General features: G+C 39.9%; 1 protein-coding gene across 3 annotated transcripts in view; it reads left to right on the top strand.

Annotated features, from left to right (window-relative positions):
• Positions 1-8,435: 8,435 nt before the first annotated feature.
• Positions 8,436-23,063, top strand: part of micu1 (mitochondrial calcium uptake 1) — a 77,674-nt gene continuing 63,046 nt past the window's right edge. Inside the window, exons 1-2 of one of the 3 annotated variants that reach the window (XM_079440389.1) lie at positions 8,436-8,735; positions 17,699-17,863. In XM_079440389.1, the coding sequence (XP_079296515.1) occupies positions 17,700-17,863 (164 nt within the window). In that variant the 5' untranslated portion in view covers positions 8,436-8,735; position 17,699. Of the gene's footprint in view, positions 8,736-9,477; positions 9,797-17,698; positions 17,864-23,063 lie in introns of those variants that run through there. The other 2 variants (XM_079440388.1, XM_079440390.1) reach the window with 2 other exon arrangements.

The following is a 23,063-nucleotide window of genomic DNA, read 5'->3' on the forward strand; positions in this document are numbered from 1 at the left end:
AAACATGGCTGGCATCCTGATTCTCTGCCTACAACTCCCTCTGAGTCGCTCCTCTGTTGCCATGGGAGATAATCGGGCACGTATTTGAGCCGGTTCTTCTCAGAACACCTCAGGAGTCTTATCAGTGAATCTGCATGAATTACAGATGAGTCAGATGAACTCTGGCAGAGAAGTCAAACAGATAAAACAAACACAAGCTCTGTTCTTAACTGGACGATCTGGACCGGAGTGATTCATTCATGTCAAGGGGTTTGATTTAACTGACACTAAGTCCAAAGTTATACAGCCAGTAGCCAGGGACTTTAGATCTGAAGCATGTGGGCTGACAGGAGACTAGATTACAGAACAAAAGAAAACATCTGCACTCCCTTTCATACATGCAGATATACGGTAACATATTGAATACAACTGCAGGAAACAGTACAAAACATTTCCTTAAGGAAATACCAGTGCTTGTAAAGCAGTAAAATAGCCTGAAAGTAGTAGATAAAGGGGAGTCGTGGCCTAATGGATAGAGAGTTGGACTTGAAACCCGAAGGTCATGGGTTTGAGTCTCAGGTCCAGCAGGGATTGTAGGTGGGGGAGTGAATAACCAACACTCTCTCCACCCTCAATACCACGACTGAGGTGAGACCCTTGAGCAAGGCACTGAACCCCCAACTGCTCCCCGGGTGCCGCAGCATTGGCTGCCCACTGCTCCGGGTGTGTGTTCACTACTCTGTGTACAGTTGGATGGGTTAAATGCAGAGCACAAATTCTGAGTATAGGTCACCATACTTGGCCACACACCACTTCCCTTTCCCCTAAAGCAATATAAAAGTTATAAACCATGGTAAAGGGAGAGAACTACAAAAACGGCCTAAAAGAACCATCAAAATAGTTTAATTTAGCAAATTGCAAATTGTTTAAAGAACACAAATTGCAATTCTGCACACAAAAATTATGACAATGTTATGTGTTATGTCTATAAATTACATGCAACCAATTGTTTTTCCTCATTAAAATATTTTATAGAAATAATTTCCCATTTAAGTTTATCAAACATTAAAACCAAACATAAAAAATTGAGTTCTATGGAATTGAACAGAAGACATCTTTATGAGCATAATAATTCCAATACATTGTTGCTAATAAAACACCCAGTACACTCTTGTCTATATGCAAATATACTTATTCTGCTCTCAGATTCATCTAATTTGGTTTATTTCTTTAAAAGTGATATTAATTTACTGCATAATGTGTCAAAAACTTTAAAAAGAATAATAAACTGTTTTTCTGCAGGTAAAATATATGGAAGCGAATGACACTGGAAGCCTTGCACATTCAAGTTACAAATGTCTGCGTTAAAAATTAAGTAGTGAGTTAAATTTGTCTTTAAGCGTGCAGCATTACTTTAGATCTGGCAACACTGCCAACCGTGCAGCTTTAAGTTTGTGTGCTCTTTGAATTCAGCCAAGAGTTCAGAAGGTCAGTCTACTGACTTGACTAATGGGAAGATGTCTGTGCTCTATGCCAATTTGCAGGTGCACAAACCTGAACTTTGGTACGTATCAGAAGATGAACAAGTGAATGAAGCATGGTGATTAGTGTGACTGTAGCTTTACAAATAAAAAATACAAAACATGTGCAGATGGAATGTAAGAACACATCTTGTGTGAACAGCAGAAGGTTAAAATTATCTACAAAACAAAGTTTGAGTGCAGTTTGTTTGTGAAGAGGTTTCAGTTAATTAATTGCGGAGACGAATTAGAAGAACTAGATTTACATTTCCTTAAGGAAACAATAGTGCTTGCAAATCAACCAAAGAAAATTTATAATTGAAAGTTTCAGGTAAGAGATCAATAGAACACCTGAGGCCAAGTGGTTTGGATGAATACATTGTGCAGGTGAAGAGGAAGAAAAAGAGGAGTATAAGGGAACACTTTAGGGACCAATTCTCACTATTAACTAGTTGCTTATTAGCATGCCTATTATTAACATAGTGTCTTTTTAATATAAAGCACACATTCTGCATGATCATATTCTACATCCTTTAGTACCTAAACTTAACTCAACTACTTACTATTAATAAGCAGCAAATTAGCAGTTAATTGAGGCCAAATTCATAGTTAATGGTTTGTTAATAGCGAGAATTGGATCTTAAAATAAAGTATGAGCAAATATAATGTTCAAAAGGAATCATTTTAACTAATATATATTTTTAAAAAGAATAAAAATAAAGCACTTTAAGAATTCCTTAAACAGCACACTTGGTATTCAGCGCCTCATTTTAAAGTCACGTTTCAGGAACACAGTCATGTCTAGGGAGAGGACTTAAGGACTGGTAACCACAGTGACACAGAAACATTTGTCAGAACCTGATGAATGCACCGCTCCCAGGGCTCAGAAGCGAATCAAGGGAGAAAGGGAGTGAGCAGCTGACATCTTTCACTAGCCTGTATGAAATATTCATCCACACCACAGCACAAATACTTGGATGAGAGAACTGATCTATTAAAGAGCACATATTTCCATTCATTAGACTCTTTGTCGCCTGAACACCTGATGACTCGGCCCTCCTCTCATGTGTGGCAGATGCGCAAACACACATACACTCATACACTCATAGTGACTGGACAAGATAAGCAGAAATCTGAACCTGCATTACTCGTTCTGTTGGAACTATCACACACACCTGATTAACAGCGTGTAACACGAGTCCGTTTCTTTCTTTCATACACACACGCAGATGACAGATAGCCAAAGCAACAACGTCGTCTGCACTTCTAGGTCAACAATATCATAAGAGCACTGCTTTTTCTGGTTTTAAAAATTCTGAATGGGGAAATTCTACCTCTGTTTAAAGAGTGTTTTGTGACTTTTAGCCTGTCTGTTAGCTTTGAGGTCATCTGGGTCAAACAATTTTGATCTTTGTGTGTGTGTGTGTGTGTACTTGTTTGTGAGGACCAAATGTCCTTATAGTGAAATAATATGACCACCCACTAGCGAGGAACGTTTTTGGTTCTTATTAGTTAAAAAGCCTCGGGCAAGACATGTTTTGATGCAAATGTAGTGTAGGGGTAGGTTTAGAGGATAGGGGTTGGGTTAGGTGATAGAAAATATCTTTAACCTGATATAAAAACAGTGGAAGTCTATGCAACGTCCTCACTAATATAATGAAACAAGCACGTGTGTGTGTGTGTGTGTGTGTTTACAATATATCCTTTGTGTACATATAATTTTGCCCACTTTAGTCAAATAGTCATCTGTCTCATCATTTTTAGAGCAATAACATTCTGACATTATTCAAAAGTATTGTCAATGTTAAGACAGTTCCGAAATATACAGTGGGGCAAATAAGTATTTGATACACTGCCGATTTTTCAAGTTTTCCCACTTACATGAATGAAGAGAATGGAGAGATCTGTAATTTTCATCATAGGTACACCTCAACTGTGAGAGACAGAATATAAATATTACAAATACAAATATTAAGTTCTATTTTTCTATTGTATCAAATACTTATTCCATGCAATAAAATTGAAATTAATTATTCAAAAATCATACAATGTGATTTTCTGGATTTGTGTACCTATGATGAAAATGACAGATCTCTCCATTCTTTGTAAGTGGGAAAACTTGACAAATCGGCAGTGTATCAAATACTAATTTGCCCCACTGTGTATATATATTTAAAGAAAGAAACTAGACTTGTCCATTTTATGAAGCAAATATGAGATGTGCCTAAATCAATGTGGTTTTTCAAAAGTAACTTTGTTGTGGATGCAGTGAGTAGCTATACCGTTTCAAAGTCACCTCCTCAAACACTGATGTACATTTTGTTTACATTTAGAAATTAAACGGACACAATACTGTCATTGTTGCCATGCACATTTTCCTGTGATAAAAAAACATGGAAAGTATTAAAAACAAAAGAGATGAGGACCCATATGCTGCCAATAAGGCTAGGTTGGTCATGCTGTAGGCGTATGATCTGAATAGGTCTATTGTAATAAAGATGAATTTGCGTGCAGATATTATCAGGGCCACCACTCTGTGCCCATTGTGGTTTCAAAATGCCATCCTCTCTGACCTTTTATTATCACCATCCCCTCCTCCAGACTCAGAGAAAATAGATTTATCAAAACTTTGTTCCGTGTAAATGCAGCATAAATACTGAGCACTATAGCGTATAACATCTCCTCCTCCCAAAATCAATAATATGTTTAAAACCAAGCCAATCTCTTTTTCTCACCAGAGAAAAAAGGCCCTGTACAGCCCCTGATTATAAAAGGCTTTATTTTTATGTACACTTTTTGACATTGAACAATAAAATGTCATGTTTTATTCTAGCTTAAAATAGCCGCCTAGAAGGCCTCGATGATTAGGAGGGAGATTCTGTCAGTCTGACAGCAGAGAAATTGGCTATGAGAGCACTCAACAGATCAATGACATTTCTGATAGACTGAAATAGACTTGAATTGAAATATTGCTGTAAGTTACTCTATTTTACACCTCATGAATGACTGTACCACTGGTGACTAGTTGGATCTGGACTAAAATGCACACTTAAAAATTGATTATGGCCACAATGGAGATGTGTAGGGAGATTTATAGCGATACAAAAGGTTGCAGAGAAGTGGGCTTAAAATGAGACACGTCTCCAGTCTGGCTCCACTCTCAAAATTAATGTGAGAACTGTCAGTGGCCTGTGGTTATTTCTAAACAGCAGTGAGACTTCTGCGTGAGTAGACTACACGTCTTGCTCTGCCAGACTTTTGACTGTAGGCGTAAAGTCAAAACATATTTAAATATCTTCCAAAGAAATCCATTTCATAATTTGACTGTGGCTAATGCTAACTACAAGTGTAACTAACTACAACAAAAGTATGATTATATGTTGGCTGGCTATAAATATATTTGCAAATATTCAATACATTCCTACATATACAATCCCATTTTCTCTTGGAGATACAGCAGTCAGTATAGCTTCTTACAAAAAAGTTGAGGTCATTATGATTTTTTTGTTTTGTTTTGTTTTTGAAAGAAGACTCTTATGCATTTATTTGATTCAAGATTCAAGAGTTTTTATTTGTCACATACACAATTATACAGAGTATAACCAGCAGTGAAATGTAGGTCAGGTCCGCTCCAAGGACAGTGCAATTATATAGAATACAAATATTAAGAAAAAGAAAAGTAGAAAAAATAAAAGAATAAAATAAGATAAAAAATATAAATATAAATGTGCAGGTCAGTATGTTGTTGACTTAAATAGTAATAAGAGGAATGTGCAAAAGAATGTGCAAAAAAGTTGTACAGGGTATTTAAATAGCAGCAATATGAGGTAGAGAAAAATTCTGAATAGCTTATTGATATGGTGATATTTACATGGAGTCAAGTGATGTTATGACACAGAGTTAGAGTTTAGGAGCCTGATGGCCTGGGGGAAGAAGCTCCTCCTAAGTCTCTCAGTTTTTGCCATCAGGCTACGGAAGCGCTTACCAGATAGAAGCAAAGTGAATAGACGGTTACCAGGGTGATTTGAGTCCTTGATGATTTTAACAGCTCTATTTTTGCAGCGTTTGTAGATGTCCTGCAGAGAGGGGAGCGCAGACCCTGAGATGCGCTCAGCTAAGCGCACAACTCTCTGTAGTGCTTTGCAGTCCTGATTGGAGCTGTTTCCATACCACACTGAGATGCACTGAGTCAATACACTTTCTATGGTCCCTGAATAGAAAGTTGTCAGGATTGCTGGTGAGACCCTGAATTTCCTCAGCTGTCGCAGATGGTACTGTCTTTGCCTGGCTTTCTTAACCTGTGTTTGGATGTGTGTAGTCCAAGTCAGGTTCTCGGAGATGTTTACACCGAGGTACTTGAAGCTACTCACCCTCTCCACAGGGGTCCCACTGATCATAAGAGGAGTGTAGGGCCGCTGCGGTCTCTTCCTAAAGTCCATGATCAGCTCTTTAGTTTTCCCCACATTCAGAGAGAGACAGTTGTCCTGGCACCATGATGTGAGTCTCTCTACCTCATCCAAGTATGCGGTCTCATCGTTGTTGGAGATGAGGCCCAGAACCACAGTATCATCAGCGAATTTGACAATAGATGTGGAGCTGTGAGAGGACACGCAGTCATGCGTGTAGAGAGAGTAGAGCAGGGGACTCAGGACACAGCCCTGTGGGGCTCCTACGTTCAGGGTGATGGAGTTTGAGGTGAACTGGCCAACTTTCACCACTTGAGGTCTGCCGGTGAGGAAATCTTGAATCCAGTCACAGAGTGAGGAGTTTAGGCCGAGGTTTGTGAGTTTAGAAGCCAGCTTGATGGGGACTATAGTGTTGAAAGCTGAGCTATAATCAATGAGATGCATAGATGATCAAAAATACAGTAAAACTATATTGTGAAAAATAATGACAATTTAAAAAAAAAACTATTTTCAAATGTAATATACTTTAAAATATTTTAAATAAAATATATTTTTAAAATGTCAATCTCAATTTTCAGTCTCACACGTTCCTTCAGAAAGCATTCTAATTTGCCGATTTGTGGCTCAACACAGTAAAAACAATTCCCACCTATTTCTACTTAAAAACCTATGTTCAGCTGTTACTTTAAATTTTTTAGGTATAATCAACTTGATTGTACAAGTCATTTCAACTTCAGTTATATTAAACCGACTTGAAAAATTAAGTTGATTTTAATTAATATTTAAATGAAACTAAATTGAAATTGTTCAACTTATTTTGATTAGTTAAAATAATGTAAAAGCATAATTTGCCATGACTTAATTTATTTTATTTTTTCTAAAGAAGAAACATTTCTTCTGTTTCTTTTGAAAACAGTTGTTCTGCTTAAAATTTTGTGGAAACTTTTTCAGGATTCATTGAAAGTTCAAAAAAGCATTCATTTCAAAATAGATTTTGTAACATTTTAATAATTTAATTTTAATTGGTCCTTTCTGAATAAAAGTTATATAACCACATTGACTTGGCCAGTAAATAACCATCTAGCAGAACACCCTACCTACCACTTAATGACCCCAAACGTCTGAAAGGCAGTGTATTGTTTAGTCAAAATTAAGATTTATACTTGCAATTTCCAAGGAGAGAACCTTGGAACCTTTAGGAGAAGACCAGCATAGATGACTTCAACAGCATGATTCAACTCTTTATAACCCGGTGACAAAGCCAAGCTTCACACAGACTACGTTCAAAATCCACATTTAACTTCAAACAATCTGGTCTTTGAGAGCATCCAAAATAGAATAGTTTGCATAGATGGATCCTCTATGCACCCAAGCTCAGATCCTGTTTCACGGTTGGTTGACCCAGAGAGGAAATTTGCCAAAGACAGTCTATTTTGCAGAGGAAGTATGTGTGTGATAACACTAGGAGACGTATTACAGCAGAAGGGAGGGAGAAAAAGAGGAAGGCAGAAGAAAGAAGGAATTAGAAGAACTGAACAAGTTCATACATGTAGGAGAAAAGCTTTCAAAAATGTGGCCTATTTCTTGTCCTCGTTTGTGTGCTTTGTGCATACACTTTTGATATTCAGCCATCTCCATCTGCAGGGAGACAGCCAGAAGTAGAAATGAAATCATTCAGCTGAAACAAATATCCAGCCCCACACCAAGTGAACATAGACATGTAAGTGTTTATGATCAAGCCCTGCTGAAAAGATCAAGTCATACTGCCCTAAAGTGGTCAAGGTCAACTATAGTTCCATCAACTATTATCTAGTTCCACTGGCTTAGACAAGGTGGTCTACCAGCTTTACCCAGCTTAACTTTGGTTACTCTTACTTATTGTCCAGCTGAGCAACTATCAGTTTCAACCAGTTGAAAGCCATTTAGCTACCATCTGAAGCTAGTTTAGCTGGATTTTCTGGCAAGGTGACACCCTATTTATGACAACACAACAAGGGAAAAAATGTGGTTTTACAAAAATACATTTCTGAAATAAATCCCTGGATATTTTATGTCTGAGTGTATGTGTGTGTGTGTGTGTGTGTGTGTAAGGAGAGATTATGAAGGGTGAAAGGCTTATTTTAGTCAGCACATAATTTAATGACTGAAAACACACACACACAGCAAGTTTCTTTTACAAAAAAGTATGGATTTGGACATAATAGAAGAGCCATTTTTAGAACCATTCAGTGAACCATTTTCTTAGTGTGAAGCACATTAAAAAATGTTAAGAACTTTTTTTCCAACCCCACTATGAAGAACCTTCTGTGGAACGTAAAGGTTCCCTGAATGTTAAAGGTTCTTCATGGAAGCATGTTTTTTGTACCATTACCATGGTATTTAAATGGTATCACAGAGAATATAATTACCAGTGTTTGGGTTAGTGTCCAAAACATTGTAATATCAATGTACATTTTCGAAAGTATGGACAATAAAGTATTTTACTACAATCACCAAAAGTGCATATCTAGCATATCTACTAGCAGTGCAGTAGCAATTTAACCACACCTTGTTTTTAAGACTCGTCCATTTGTCTATTTCAACCACTTCCATTTTTTGGCGAAAGCAACACAAAAGCGTTTTCTCCTCGCCCATGAATACTTGTGTTTACAAACAGAAGGGAGTTATTCGCGCAGAGGAGGCGGCTCTTGACGCTTGCTGTGGGCGTGTTTGTGCTCGGCCTCCGTAGACGCGGAACTTCAGCAGAGACGGCCGTTAACGGAGAATCTACAGCTCTTACTGAGGATATCTTCCGTGCAGGACTTTAACGGAGATCGCCTGAAGTGTCAGAGTGAGTATATGATCAGATCCGATCACTTTCACTCCACTGACGGAGACAGACAACCACAGGAGCTAGCGAGCATAGCCAGCGTCAGGCTGCCTTCAGATAGCTGGGCTGTCTGTATGTGCATGACCGTACTACAATGAATAATTACAAATATCCATGCAGTCTCTAGACGTTTTACAGTATACTCCCATGTAACAGTGAAAATGAAGCAGTTAAACTGTGTAGCTAATGCTAATGCTAATGCTTCAGCTGCTTAACAACACCTCAGCTCATCCACATGCCCAGCATAAACTCCGACTCATATGTTATAAACTCTGGATATTTTAAAGCTGTTATAGTCAGTTTATGCTAGTCTTGTGAAACAGTGTCATATTTATTTGGCAGGTTTTGTTTTTCTACATTAAAAGCTTTATTGACGCTCTTGTTGACAAACGCGTTTAACGTTCAGACCATGTTGACATTTCTGTTATGAATATAACTTAGCTGTCATGTCTTGTGGCAATAATACTATGTTACTTTCTTCTTTTTGTGTATTTACATGGTATTTTAGGGGTAATCTGCAGTAACTTTTATTTCGTAGAACTCATTCCTATAACAATTAGACACTTTTACTGATAAACCTCATAAAAGTAATAATGACTAATTAAGTTAGTCATTAACAAGCATTATATAATGTTGAACAGATCAATTGTTCAAAAACTTGTACACCTTGCTAGTAGCGGGTTGGACCTCTTTTTGCCTTCAGAACTGCTGTAATTCTTCATGGCATGAATTCAACAAGGTGCTGGGAACATACCGCAGAGATTTTGGTCCATATTGACGTGATAGCATCATGTAGTTCTGCAGATTTGTCAGCTGCTCTTCCATGATGCAAATCTCCTGTTCCACCACATCTCAAAGGTGCTCTGTTGGACTGAGATCTGGAGGACATTTGAGTATATTGATCTCATTGTCATGTTCAAGACACCAGTTTGAGATGATTTGAGCTTTGTGACCTGGCACATTATCCTGTTGGACGTAACATCACAAGATTGGTGCACTGTTGTCTTTAAAGGACGGATAAGGTTAGTAACTATAGGTAAGCTGTGTGGTGTGTAAACAATGCTCAGTTGGTACCCAGAGTGTGCCAAGAAAACATGCCCTGCACCACCACCAGCCTGAACCGTTGATTCAAGGCAGGATGGATCCATGTTTTCAAGTTGTTTAGGCCAAATTCTGACCCTACCATCCAAAAAAAAAAATGCTGACCAGGCAAGCTTTTTCCAATCTTCTATTGTTCAATTTTGGTGAGCCGGTGTGAAGCCTCAGTTTCCTGTTCTTAGCTGACGGGAATGGCACCCGGTGTGCTCTTCTTCTGCTGTAGCCCATCAGCTTGAACGATCCGTGACCTAATAATGCTATTATATAGAATTTAATAACAACAAATGACAGGCACAAAATTACCGAGATGCAGTAAACGGTAATATTTATTAATATTTAGGCCTACTCAAAATTCCCAATTTTTTTTGTTGAATTTTAGTATCCATTGACTGCTTTTTGTCAGTTATAGGCACATGCAATATAACCCCAAAATAGCAGCTAATTATTCAGCTTTACTGATTAGCCTATGCTCCAGTCTTGTTTAATGTATTTTAACTTTATCTGAAGTAATTTATTAAAGCTTCTTTAAGCCATCCTGGCTTTGATATAATGGCCTAAGTTATTTAAATGTAGTAAATAAAATGTATAGTTAGCAATTCACATAATATTTGTAAATTAATTTTATTTGAGACATTTTATTTAAAGTTACTGGAACTGTTGTGCAGCAGATTAAAAAAAAAAATTGAATGGCCTTTAAATACAGATGTTGGTATACGCATAGAAGTATAGGTCATATCAACGTAATGGAGAAAAGGTCATTGCACACCGAGTCTGAAATTTTTGCGTGCGTTTTTCCGTTTTTTCGTATTCCTCATCCTTTCCTATCAAAATGCATGCTACTGATGCGAAAACGCAGAAAATCGAACCTGATCTGATTTTTTTACGATGGACGAAAGTTTCGGACGCAGTGTGTAAACGTGATTGACACAACGTGAAGTCGTATTTATTTTTTAACGTGCGAAAATTTCAGACTCGGTGTGCAATGACCTTAAGACCGAAAACTCCAAAAATGTGTCTCTTTCTGCTCAAATCATTGTATTTGTCCGGCTAGTCCTGTAAATGCACATGCACATGCCAAGTAAACAAACGGGCGATACCTACGTTCCAACATCTGACATATTAGACGTCACAGTTTCTCCAATTTGGTTTTGCACAAATAAATGACACTTTATGTCTCTGATTGTCATCAGAGTAGTGAAATGTTTTGTGCTGCAGACGATGTTCTGGCAGCTCAGATAATTGCAGCCTGTACCTTGAGGATATGTAGACAGGTCGGGTGTATCCAAATCTTAGTTTTATTTCACCTCGTTTATGATGATGAAATGCAAATATGATCGTTGCAGATAGGGACAGTGTGTTTTGGTGATATTTCAGCTTTTCATCAGCTTTCTTTTGCACTGTAAAAAACAATGTTGGTCCTCAGTCAAGTTTGTCCTCGGCTGCTCGTGAAGTTGGCTCTGATGTCTCCTGTTGGTGCAATGCCTGGCAGAGCCTTATCTGAGAGGCGTGTGGCTGTTAGATCACTGGTGCATAGAGGGAAGCCGAGTCCAGATTGCCACTGGATATGTGAAACCCTGACTGCTGCGGACTGTTTGCTGTTGAAGACTGCAGAGAAGCAAGGTTAAAGAGCTCTCTTTGAATAAATTGGCTCGGGAGTCTCAAAAGTCTTGAGTCCATATAGGAATTATGCCCAACCAATTGGGCATACAAGAACTGTGGTTTACCTTAAGTGTTTCTTGTCAGAGACCGCTGTGCTTCTAAACCTCTATGACTTTATTTTTTCTGTGTAACACACAAAGTAGTGTTTTACTGAATGTTTAGGCTGCTCTTTTGAGCATTGAGATCTAATAATTGGTCTTATTAAAATTTCATTTTTGCTTTGTGTAAAAGAAGTACACTTAATGTTTTTAAAAGAGTACTTATTATGGAAATGATATAATTATTACAGTAAGTGTGGACTAAATTGAATGTTTTGGACATTTAATTTCATGTTATATTGACAATTAAACGATAATGTATTATAGTTTAGATTTATATACAATGAATGCAATTAGTTGAGTGCTTTGGACCCATGTATAGGGCATCTTTACATGATGTGATACTTTAAAACAGTTAGCCCTATAGTCATCATAGGTGCATTTGCACATAGTTAAATACCATACAGTTTGATAAATTTAGTTAATTACTGTCCAAAATATTATATAAAAGACTTAGAGCAACTGTAATGGGACTGGCTAAGAATAATTTTTCACTTTCATAGAATGTCATCTGCGGTTGATTCAGACTTTCTCTGATTTGTGGATACACTTAAAACCTTATGAACTGTCTTTAAGTATTTGCATAATGTGCCATTTTTATTACTTTAAAAACTGCTGTAAATTGACTTATATAATCACTTTCACTACTCAGCTGAGTCTCCATGAATTGTGAAGGTTAATGTTAAGGAAAGCATCCATAATCAGTCTAAATGAGGCACTTTGCATGGCGTCTCATATATTATTGTATACATTTTGCCAGTTTTTTCTTCATCAGCAGCCTCGTGATGTGAGTGAAACCCACATTGTACTTAACCATGATGTACTTGTCTGTTATGAAAATTGTCTATGAAGAAAATCTTTTCGGTCAAAACACTGTGGTATCACCATTCCCCTTTAATTTCCTTGTTACTTTATTAATTCAGAAATTAACATGCTCATAATAAAAGAAGTAGATTTAAGTCACCACGAGTTGCATTTTTAATGTATTTTTGAAAAAATTTAAAGATACAGATTAAAAAAAAATAAAAATTGATGAGCATCACCTAGGAGTACAAGCATGTAGATCACAGACATGGACTAAAATCGTTGGACCGGGCGGCAGATCAGAGTTAAAAAAACGAGATAAATACTGTTCAGCCTCTTGCACAGACCGATCGCTTCGTGCCTTTAGACCTCAATGTATCGTCACGAGCCGCAGGGTTCTTGTTTTTTTTTTCTTTCTCAAAGCCGTGAGTCCCATTGACTGCCATTATATGACTGACAGACTGCAACGGTTTGAGGTAAAAATCTTTGTTTGTGTTCTACTGAAGAAACAAATTCACCTACATCCTGGATGCCCTGGGGCTAAGCAGATAAACATCAAATTTTCATTTTTGGGTGAACTATGCCTTTAAGGAGTTTGAGGCAAAAGCCATAGTTTATAGTTAGTCAATAGTAAGAATTGGACTTTAAAATAAAATGTGACCAAAAGTTGTTAATCATACTGTTGGTTTACTGCTGCCCAAATGTGTTATCTACACCAGCTTCAGTCCCCATTTAATTACAATTAAACTGTACAAACATTACATTAATAACATTGTAATGGCCATAACAAAAGCCTTGCAATGCAAAGTCGCACAAAGTGTTCTTCGAGAAGGCTTGAACCGGTTGTACTCACTCTGATAGAACCCACCAGGGTGTTTACTGGGCTAATGCAGTATCTGCTCCGTTTGAAGAGTTCTGTCAAAGTCCCACTGTACCTCAGCCCCAGAGACCAGTGCCATCAGTCTGCAATGTCACGCACAAGTGCTCACTCCAATTAGCATGTAGCGCTCCCACTCTCATTATGTTCTGCTGAATCAGGAACTCAATCAAAATACAGTCAATATTGGAAAACGGACAGCTCTTCTAGCCTCTATGGAGCTTTTGCCTTCCTACGAACGAGGCAGAGCACACAGGGAGAGTTCGCCAGTCCCTCTCTGCCTACGTTTTGATATCAAAAGATGCGAAAGACATAAGTAGCTCTTTTCAAGAAAAAACGAGCAGATGCTGGTTTGTTTATGGGGAATCTGACAAATTTGGCATAAAAGATGATTGAAAATCACAGGTCTCAAGAGCTATCCTGCGGCTTCACTCAAAAGTTGTTATATGTACACAGTTTGACTGCAATGTGTTAACCCCTGTAACAAGAGCAGTTCTCCCAAAACTGAAAATGAGTCATTTACTTTGTGATTGTGACTTTTCTTGAAATCTTGTTTTGAAAGGTGGAATTTGGAAGAATATGTGCTCTTTCAGTGAATGGAGATGGATGGTGTTAAGCGCCAAAATTACATACAAAGCACCATAAAAGTATCCCAAATGGTCCATATATCTAATGTGTTGTTCTCCAAGTCTTCTAAAGTCATTCAGTAGCATTGTACGGTGAATATACCATTTTTTTTAAATATAAATCAAATCGGTAATACTTCAGAATAGGGAACACTTATTCACTATTAACCACGACATTTCCCTCAATAAGTTCCTAATTTGCTGCTTATTAATAGTTATTAAGGTAGTTGTTAAATTAGGTATTGGGTAGGATTAGGGATGTAGAATAAGGTCATGTAGAATAAGACATTAATATGTGCTTAATTAGTACTAATAAATGGCTAATATTCTAGTAACATGCATGCTAATAAGCAACTAGTTAAGAGACCCTAAAATAAGTTGATTACCATCAAATCATACAAATTCACTAACTTGTAAATTACTTATGTTTTCTCATGAAATTGGGTTAAAATTTACTTTGAGTCAGCTTTTTACTGTACTCATTTATGTAGATTTTCTCTTGTATTTCCCATTTGTATGCAGATGTTTTCCACATTTACTCATCTAACTCAATTATATCTCAATTTCTAAATATAAAATTTAAGAATAGCTGAGATATGTTTAATCTCTCTTTTAAAGCCACAAAGCCCCATTTCATTTCACAACTTTTTTAAGTCTATTGTAGAGCTGGGCGATATGGCCTTAAAAAAAAATCCCTGATTTAAATCGATTTTTTTCCCCCTACTTAAAATCAATCTGCAGATGACAAAGAAATTGTTCAAAACAAGTTTTAACTTTATTTTGTTTTGCGTTTCCCTTGTGGGATTTGATCTGGATTTCCCCCTTGGGGTTAAAATGCAATCAGAAAGAACAATCCAAACAGCAAGATGGCAGACCCTGCCATTGTAAACAGTGAAAACGTAACACAACATAACATAAAAATGTAACATAACATAAAACATAAAATGATGTGACCCTTTTTGATACTTTTTAGTTAAACACAAGTTTAACATCTTTCTATTTAGTAGATGGGAGGTAGTTCTGATAAAGTGCAAACAAAAGATTCAACAGCATTAAATATCAGTGCATGAGAACATAAAGTGCTTGTTTGTTGTGCTGTTTTTAGTTTGAACATCCTTTCTTTTTTCTAAACATTCTTAGCCAGGAAGACAAGCCTGTCTACTACCTCTGGCTTGAGGCATGCACGGTGGCATGTAACAATGCCTCCCACCACACTGAAAACCCTCTCTGAGGGGGCACTCGTTGCTGGGACCGAGGGGTATTTTTTTGCCAGACTACTTAGCCTTGGAAAATTCTTTTGGTGGCGCTTCCACCACTCAAGGAGATCTGTGTCTGGGTCTACCTCAGGGGTCAATAAGTAAGTTGTCAGCTCTGTCTCTATCTTTCCTGCCTCTGACTGGTGGGGAGATGACACTGGTGCATTCTTTTTGAAGAAGGCAGCTAAAGTCATCATCTTCTTGGGTGGAGGCTGTGCTTCTTCTTGGCGCACCTGCACAGCTGGGCCAGGCTGCTGTGGTGTACTGTAGTTGGCAGGAGCAAGTAGAGACATGAGTTAAGCCTCAGCGACAGTTCTTCTTTTGACTTGTTCCACGTTGTCTGGGTCAGTGTAGGTTGTGCGGAACCTTGGGTCCATCAGTGAGGACATGTCCAAGAGTTCATCCTTCACAGGGTCGCTGTATTTGTCATTAAGGTACCGCATTATGTTTCTTTTTATTGTTTTAGTGAGCTCTGTGTCTTCCTCCTCTGGCTGTAGGAGACTGATTTTGAACAGATGGAGCACCGGTTTAATGTATGAAACGCTGACATAAGACTCCCCGGAAAGTGCGTCAGTAAAGTCTTGGGATGGTTTCACAGCTTTATTTATGGACTCCAACACGTCAAGATCTTGCCAAGTGGGCACAAAATTACGACTTTTTTTGTCCAAACCCAGGACACGGACTATGGCCTTCTCCTGTTCGAGAAACCTCTCTATCATTTTTTGGCGTGAACCCCATCTGGTCGGGGACTCCGTTACTAGCTGATGAGTGGGTAGACCAAGCTCAGCCTGTACTTCAGTCATGTCTCTTCTTTTTTTCCAGCTGTAAGAAAAGGCAGACATAGCCTTTTTACATACCCCAATGGCACGTTCGATCCGCGGGTCCTTCACACCATTCTCTGTAATAAAGAATATTACACATTTTAAAACACATTTTAGTGGATCATGACCTACATTCACAAGCTTGTCTTTCTTCACTTTCTGCATAATATTAATGCACACACTCATACACACGCATGCGCACACACACACACCTATACCATTATGATTATTCATGCCAATTTTGTGGAAATATATATCGGTTTGATATAATGCATTAATTAGGCTGTTCACGTGTCTTTTACAAATGGGAAAATATATATCACTTGAATGCATATCCATTAGACTCTTATCTATAGCATTGTGCAATCTGTGTCCAAAGCCCTGGAGGTTGGGCCACTCATTGTCTTGCAGAGCTTTGATCATGTTGGTGCCGCTGTCTGTAGTCATACAGACGAGTCGGTCTTCAGCAAGGTTCCAAGAGCTCAGAGCATCTTTTAGCCCCTGGGCAATTATTTCGCCTTTGTGGTCATCGGGAAAGTAAGCTGTTTGGAGGCAGACGCTTCGCAGAGTCCAATCGTCGTTAACGAAGTGCACCGTTAAACTCATGTAGGGCTGCATCGTTTGACTGGACCATAAATCTGTTGTGGCGGAGTAAAACGACACCCCTTCCAGCTCCCTAGCGATCCTTTGGCGAGTACTGTTATATAGCTGATGCAAGGCAACTTCAGAAAAAATATTTGTGGCTGGGTAGCACATACCTGGGGTCCAAAACTTTCAGCATGTGAATAAACCCTGGCTTTTCCACAGTATATATGGGCACCATATCTTTTGCAATATACATTGCGACTGCATCCGTGATCGCTTTCCACCGGGCCCCATTCTTATCATACTGGATACAGTTTGTAAATGTTTGTAAGACCGTAGGTTGTTTTTTGGTGGGCGTGCTTGTGCTGCCACGGTCTTGTTAATTTCGTAGGGCGCAACATCTCTCCCACTCGGCGGCATGCCTCTGTTTGAGGTGCTGCAGTAAATTGGTCGTACTGCTACCTTTGCTAGCAACAGACTTCAAACACACTTTGCAGCGGTGTGTTGTTTGTTCTACGTCTGACGCTGCAAAACCGAACCAATTCCAAACTACAGATTACACTGTGCCTTTCTTGGGAACGAGTTCTTCCCTTCTCGCTGCCATGTTGTTTGTGTATCTCTAATATAGCAAACGCGCGGGGGGAGGGCTGAGCCCATTCGGAACTACGGGAGCCCAGAGGGGAGTATCGGCGGATATTAAAGAGAACCGATTTTAATTCAGACAAATCAACGTTAACTACACATTCGAGTTAATCGATACAATCGATTTATCGCCCAGACCTAGTCTATTGCTAAAAATGTGTCTTGTTCCTGCACTGCTGGATAATTAGTTTTTTGGGAGTGCAGACTCAGGGCCGTGGGAGATGTGTCCAAACTGTTGCTATAAAATTAGAAGCACACAATTCCCTAGACTATTATTATATGCTTTAACATTAAGATTTGTACTCATAGAAATTACTAAAGTAGTCAAACATGTTCATTAGAAGGGGGTGACCCAATACTTTTTGCAATATAGTGTATTTGCATACAGATGTAATTCTCATTCTGAATTAAAAGTATTATTTGCATAGTAATCGCTCTGTCTTTCCGCCTTCTTGCAGTATGTACCGCTTGCGGGTGCTGACGGCTGCCACTGTCGGGATGGTGCAGTTGTCAAGACGGCATCACACCAGTGCCTTCCGTTCCTATCAGCGGCGCAGACTGATGCTGGCCGCCCTGGCGGGGGTGACGGGCATCTCAGCCAGCGCTGGACTACTGTGGACAAGGTACAGATCACTGTGGACACCTGTCTCATACATGAAGTGTCTAACAAATTAAATACAGCATCATTAACGTATAAGAGTTACATCAGCTTTTATTGTGGTGCTTCAGTGTTGCTTTATTTTGTTTTTGTGATTATTTACATAAAATGTTATTGTAAAAAATCGTGTGTAATACAACATGTGTTTGTTTGTTTGTCGATTTTTATTGTATTGGTTATATTTGTATTTTTTAAATTGTTTTAAAATAGCCTAAGATGCTGACATGGCATTAAATAAATACTACTACTACTAGAGTTACATAAAGCATATTTTTAAATATTTATTTTATTGCGCATTCCAAGTAATATCAATCAAACTGCTGTTGGGTTGTTTTGATTAAGTAATAATAGTATGTTTTTTTTACATATTAAAAGTTTGTTTTATAGCGAAAGCAGATAAATTCAACAGTCGTTTTTTGGCAAAAGCAGATAACGAACTTGGTTACTATCATAACCTCGGTTCCCTGAGATATGGGAACGAGTACTGCGTCGTAAGATGCTTGTATGGGAAAAACTCCTTTTTTCCTCTTCAACTGAAAGAGAGGCGGCGACCGTCCAAGTGAAGAAGGGACTTGAACAATGTTTGTTAAGTGAACCCATATGACTGCTTAACTAACCGGAGGCGGCGAATTAAGCAGAAAGGACTCTGGCCTGCAAGGCAGGGACGTCCAGGTTGTAAAACCTTACAAATGTGGACAGTGAGGACCAGCCAGCCACCTCACAAATTTCCGAAATGGACACCCCGCTGGACCATGCCCAGGCAGAGGCAATGCCTCTGGTGGAATGGGCTCTGACTCCAATGAGCTCTGACTAACCACCTGGAAATTCTTTGCTTCGTAACAGGGCGCCCTTTAGCGCGGTTACCGAAGCTGACAAAAAGCTGATTCGACCTCCTGTATGAGGTTGGAACGCTCAATGTATACCCTCAGGGCCCTGACGGGGCAGAGCAGGGACAATTCCTGGTCATCCGTCGAAGGGGAAAGCACTATGACCTGGGCTCTGAACAGAGTGGAGAGAACCTTAGGTACATAACCCAGCCTTGGTTTCAGGACAACCTTGGAGTCGTTAGGTCCAAATTCCAGGCAAGCAGGGTTGACGGAAAGGGCCTGTAGGTCTCCTGCTCGCTTAACCGATGCCAGTGCCAACAGCAGGGCGGTTTTAAACGAGAGTGATCTGAGGCTCGAGGATTGCAATGGTTCAAACAGGGGGCCTTTCAAGGCCCTTAGTATGGTTGGTAAGTCCCAAGGTGGAACTGTACAAGGACACGGGGGGTTAATTCTCCTGGCGCCTCGTATAAACTGGACCACCGCACTATTCCTGGCCACCGATCGGCCAGCAATAGGGGCATGGAAAGCCGCTATGGCTGCCGCGTAAACTTTGATGGGGATGGGCCACAGGGCTGCTTAGGAATAACTCCGACACCCACGGCTTGTTCCTCCAGAGGGGGGCTATTAGAAGAAGCATCCGTGCTCTTTGTGAAATAGATTGGGCAATGAGAGTTGTCTTCGGAGGAGAAGAGGTCTACTCGAGCTCTGCCAAAGACTTCCCAGATTTTCGGAACCGAGACCGGATGGAGCGTCCACTTCAGTGAGCGCAGATTGGTCTTAGCCCAAACAAGAAGGTCTTTCCCAGAGGCACTTCGAGACTAGGCTGCCCTGGTGATTTATGTATGACACCACAGACCTGCTGTCTGAGCATATTAGCACACGGTGTCGCCTTATGTCCGGCAGGAAGAATTGACAGGCACGGCACACTGCTAACACCTCTAGGCAGTTGATGTGCAGGCCCGACTCCTCTTCGGACCAAAGACCGAAGGTTGGTTTGCCCTCGCACAGTGCTCCCCAACCCTTGTTGGAGTGTCTGTCGTGACAACCTTCCTTCTATGCGCCGTGTCTAAGATCGCACCTCGCTTCAGCCAGAAGGGGTCCCTCCAACGGTTCAGGGCTGATGCACAGGCCCGAGTCACCGTTATGCGATGGCGACCGTGACGCCAAGCCGCAGATGGAACCCTCTGCTTCAGCCAGAACTGGATGGGAGGCTGTGTGGAGCAGGCTCAACCGAAGTACTGGCGAAGCTGCTGCCATAAGACCCAGCATTTTCTGGAAAGCCTTGAGCGGGTGGACGGTCCCTTCCTTGAAGGAGGCCGCACGGCGATGAATCGTCATGGCTCGTTCTGCTGAGACAGTTGCTGTCATCTGCAGTCCTGGGGACAGTCAATAACTGTCCCAAGAACGACACTCATTGGCTGGGTGACAGTATGCTCTTGGCAAAATTGACCCTGTGCCCCAGGAGATCTTAGTGGCTGAGGAGGAAGGTCTTGTGCAATGTTGAAGCCGCCTCTGACTGGGCCAGAATGAGCCAGTCATCGAGGTAGTTGAGGATGCGGATTCCCATCTGTCGCAGAGGGGAGAGAGCCGCATCCATGCATCGCGTAAAGGTGCGGGGAGCCAGGGACAGCCCAAATGAGAGGACCTTGTATTGATATGCCACCCCTTCAAATGCGAATCTCAAGAATTGTCTGTGATGGGGGGCTACCTGGATGTGAAAGTATGCGTCTTTAAGATCCAGTGACATGACCCAGTCCCCTGGACGTATTTGCGAGAGGATCTGTTTCAATGTGATAATCCTGAACAACCTTTTTGCCAGGGCATGATTCAGGAGTCTGAGATCTAGAATAGGTCGCAGGCCACAGTCTTTTTTGGGGACGAGGAAGTAGCGCCTGTAAAAGCCTGACTCGCTCTGGGCTGGAGGAACGACTTCTATGGCTCCCTTTACCAGCAGATTCATCACCTCTGCTCGCAGGACTTGAGCGCCCTCGCTGTGCACTGTGGTGGCGACCACACCGCGGAAGAGTGGTGGTCTTCGTGCGAATTGGAGTGAATTACCTCATCTTATTGTAGCCATTACCCACTCTGACACACCGGGGATGGCCTCCCAGGCCTCGGCCGGTGTGGCAAGAGGTTGAATAGGCTCTAAAGACTGGCTGCATAAGGGCAGAACGCTTATGGTAGGCAGAAGAGGATATTTGCTCTCTTCTTTTTGAAAATGTATGTGTTTTATTTTGTCCGCTATCACAGCGGACGGACACCCGGCCGCTAGAGTGGGCCCGTGGGGAACCAATGACACACTTCCCTCTGCACCCAGCGCTGAGCGGGGTGACAAGAGGCACATCAGAGGCTGCTTGCAGGGTGGTCCGGCGGTAGCGAGACTCGGGCCCCTCTTTCTGCCTGGCTGATCAGGAGGACTTCTGAGGTGCCGGATCCAAGGCGATCTTCGGCGCTTTTTGGCGCTTCGGGAAGGGGTAGCAAAGGGGAACGCCCTCTATCTTGCCGATCCTTAGGAGGTCGGGGCTCGGGAGTGGCTGGCGTTGGCTTGGGGCAACTAGAAGCAGCAGAAGAACTGGTGCGTTTTGGGAGGAAGTGTCGCATTTCTTGAGACGACTTCTGAGCCTCCGTAAACCGCTCCTCGAAGCCCTCCACAGCTGGCCCGAACAGGCTGTTCGCAGAGACCAGAGTTTAGAGGAAGGGAACTTTATCCTCCTCTTTCATCTCCGTCAACGTGAGCCAAAGGTGGCGTTCCAACACTACCAGGCTGGACATTGACTGCCCGATGGCCTGGGCGGTGGCTTTGGTGGCACGCATATAATCGAAATATGTAATATATATATATATATATATATATATATATATATATATATATATATATATATATATATATATATATATATATACATATACATATACATATACATATACACACACACATATACACACACTAGGGCTGGGTGATATGAGCAAAAATTCATATCTCTGTATTTTTTGGCTAATTTGCGTTATATGGTATATATCTCTGTATTTTCTATGCTTTTGTATTTGGATTAAACAAATAATTAAACAAATAAAATGAATGTCACCTCGTAGGCATATATTATCTGCAAAAGGGTTAAAATCGCATTACATTCTAACATTGTAATATTGCAATTAGTGGTTGACCGATATTGGTTTTTTAACAGTCGATATCTTGGAGAGCAGGATATATAAAGCCTATATAATTATATTTATTTTAATTAATATTTAAGAAATTTGAAATAATTTGAAAATGGATTGAAAAATAAATATGTAAAGTAAACATACCTACAAAGTAAAATACCGACAAAGTATTTTTCACAAATAAATAAATATTTAATAATAGTAAACACTGTAACCAACAGGGCACTCAGTATTCTGGGAAGTTTGTGTGCATTGGGAATCATATTTTTCTAATAAAGCCAAGGTAACACTCATTTTACATACAGAACACAGTGAAAATTACATGAATATGACAGTCGGCAAATACATATAAGCGCAGCATAATTTTAAATCACGAGTTTAACGTTTGTCGATCGTGCATCTCCAGTGAAGCTGAACTCTCCTCCTGTCAGCATTCAATTCACAAGGGCATCATGCAGAATACAAATGCACACTTCACAAGATCTCACAACTGGATTCGGCTAAGTTTGCAAGGTTTGTGAAATTAAATGTTCATTAGATATTCAAAGATTTGTTTAAATTATGTAAATGTGTATTTGCTAAATGCTGACGGCAAGAGAATATATTATAATGTTTGCCTTTCTATTACTAATAATATAAAAGCAACTGTTATAATACTTTTTTGTATACATTTTAATTACTTTGTTTAACGGTTCTATCTGATTATTATACAGACTTTCTGTATTAGAACGATGTTAGCGAACAAGAGGGAGAATGTGAGCAGTGTGTGCTCAGGCGCTGCCGTTCTCAGCACTGTCAAAATAAAAGTCCCTAGTCGAACGCAAACAGAAAAACTTATCGGCCGATGCCGATATTTGAAAAATGCCAAATATCGACCACTAATTGCAATCTAAAAACAAATATAACGCTTTAGTTAAATTTACGTAACTAAAAATGAAAATACTAAAAAAAGCACAGACTAATTGAGTAAAAAACGTTTTGATTACCCCATTACAGTCACTTTACAGTTAGTGCTATCATTAAAAATACACTTACCTGTAGGTTTAAAATTCTACACGTCACATTTATTGTCCAGCTACAAATATTTCAGCGAAATGTATATTTTAGTCAGAATTATTGCGCTCCTATTTCATTGAGCTCTGTTTGTTTGGCGTGTGGTGGCGCTTGTTCTAAATT

This window comes from Barbus barbus, assembly GCF_936440315.1.
Source record: "Barbus barbus genome assembly, chromosome: 18".
Lineage (NCBI taxonomy): Eukaryota > Metazoa > Chordata > Actinopteri > Cypriniformes > Cyprinidae > Barbus > Barbus barbus.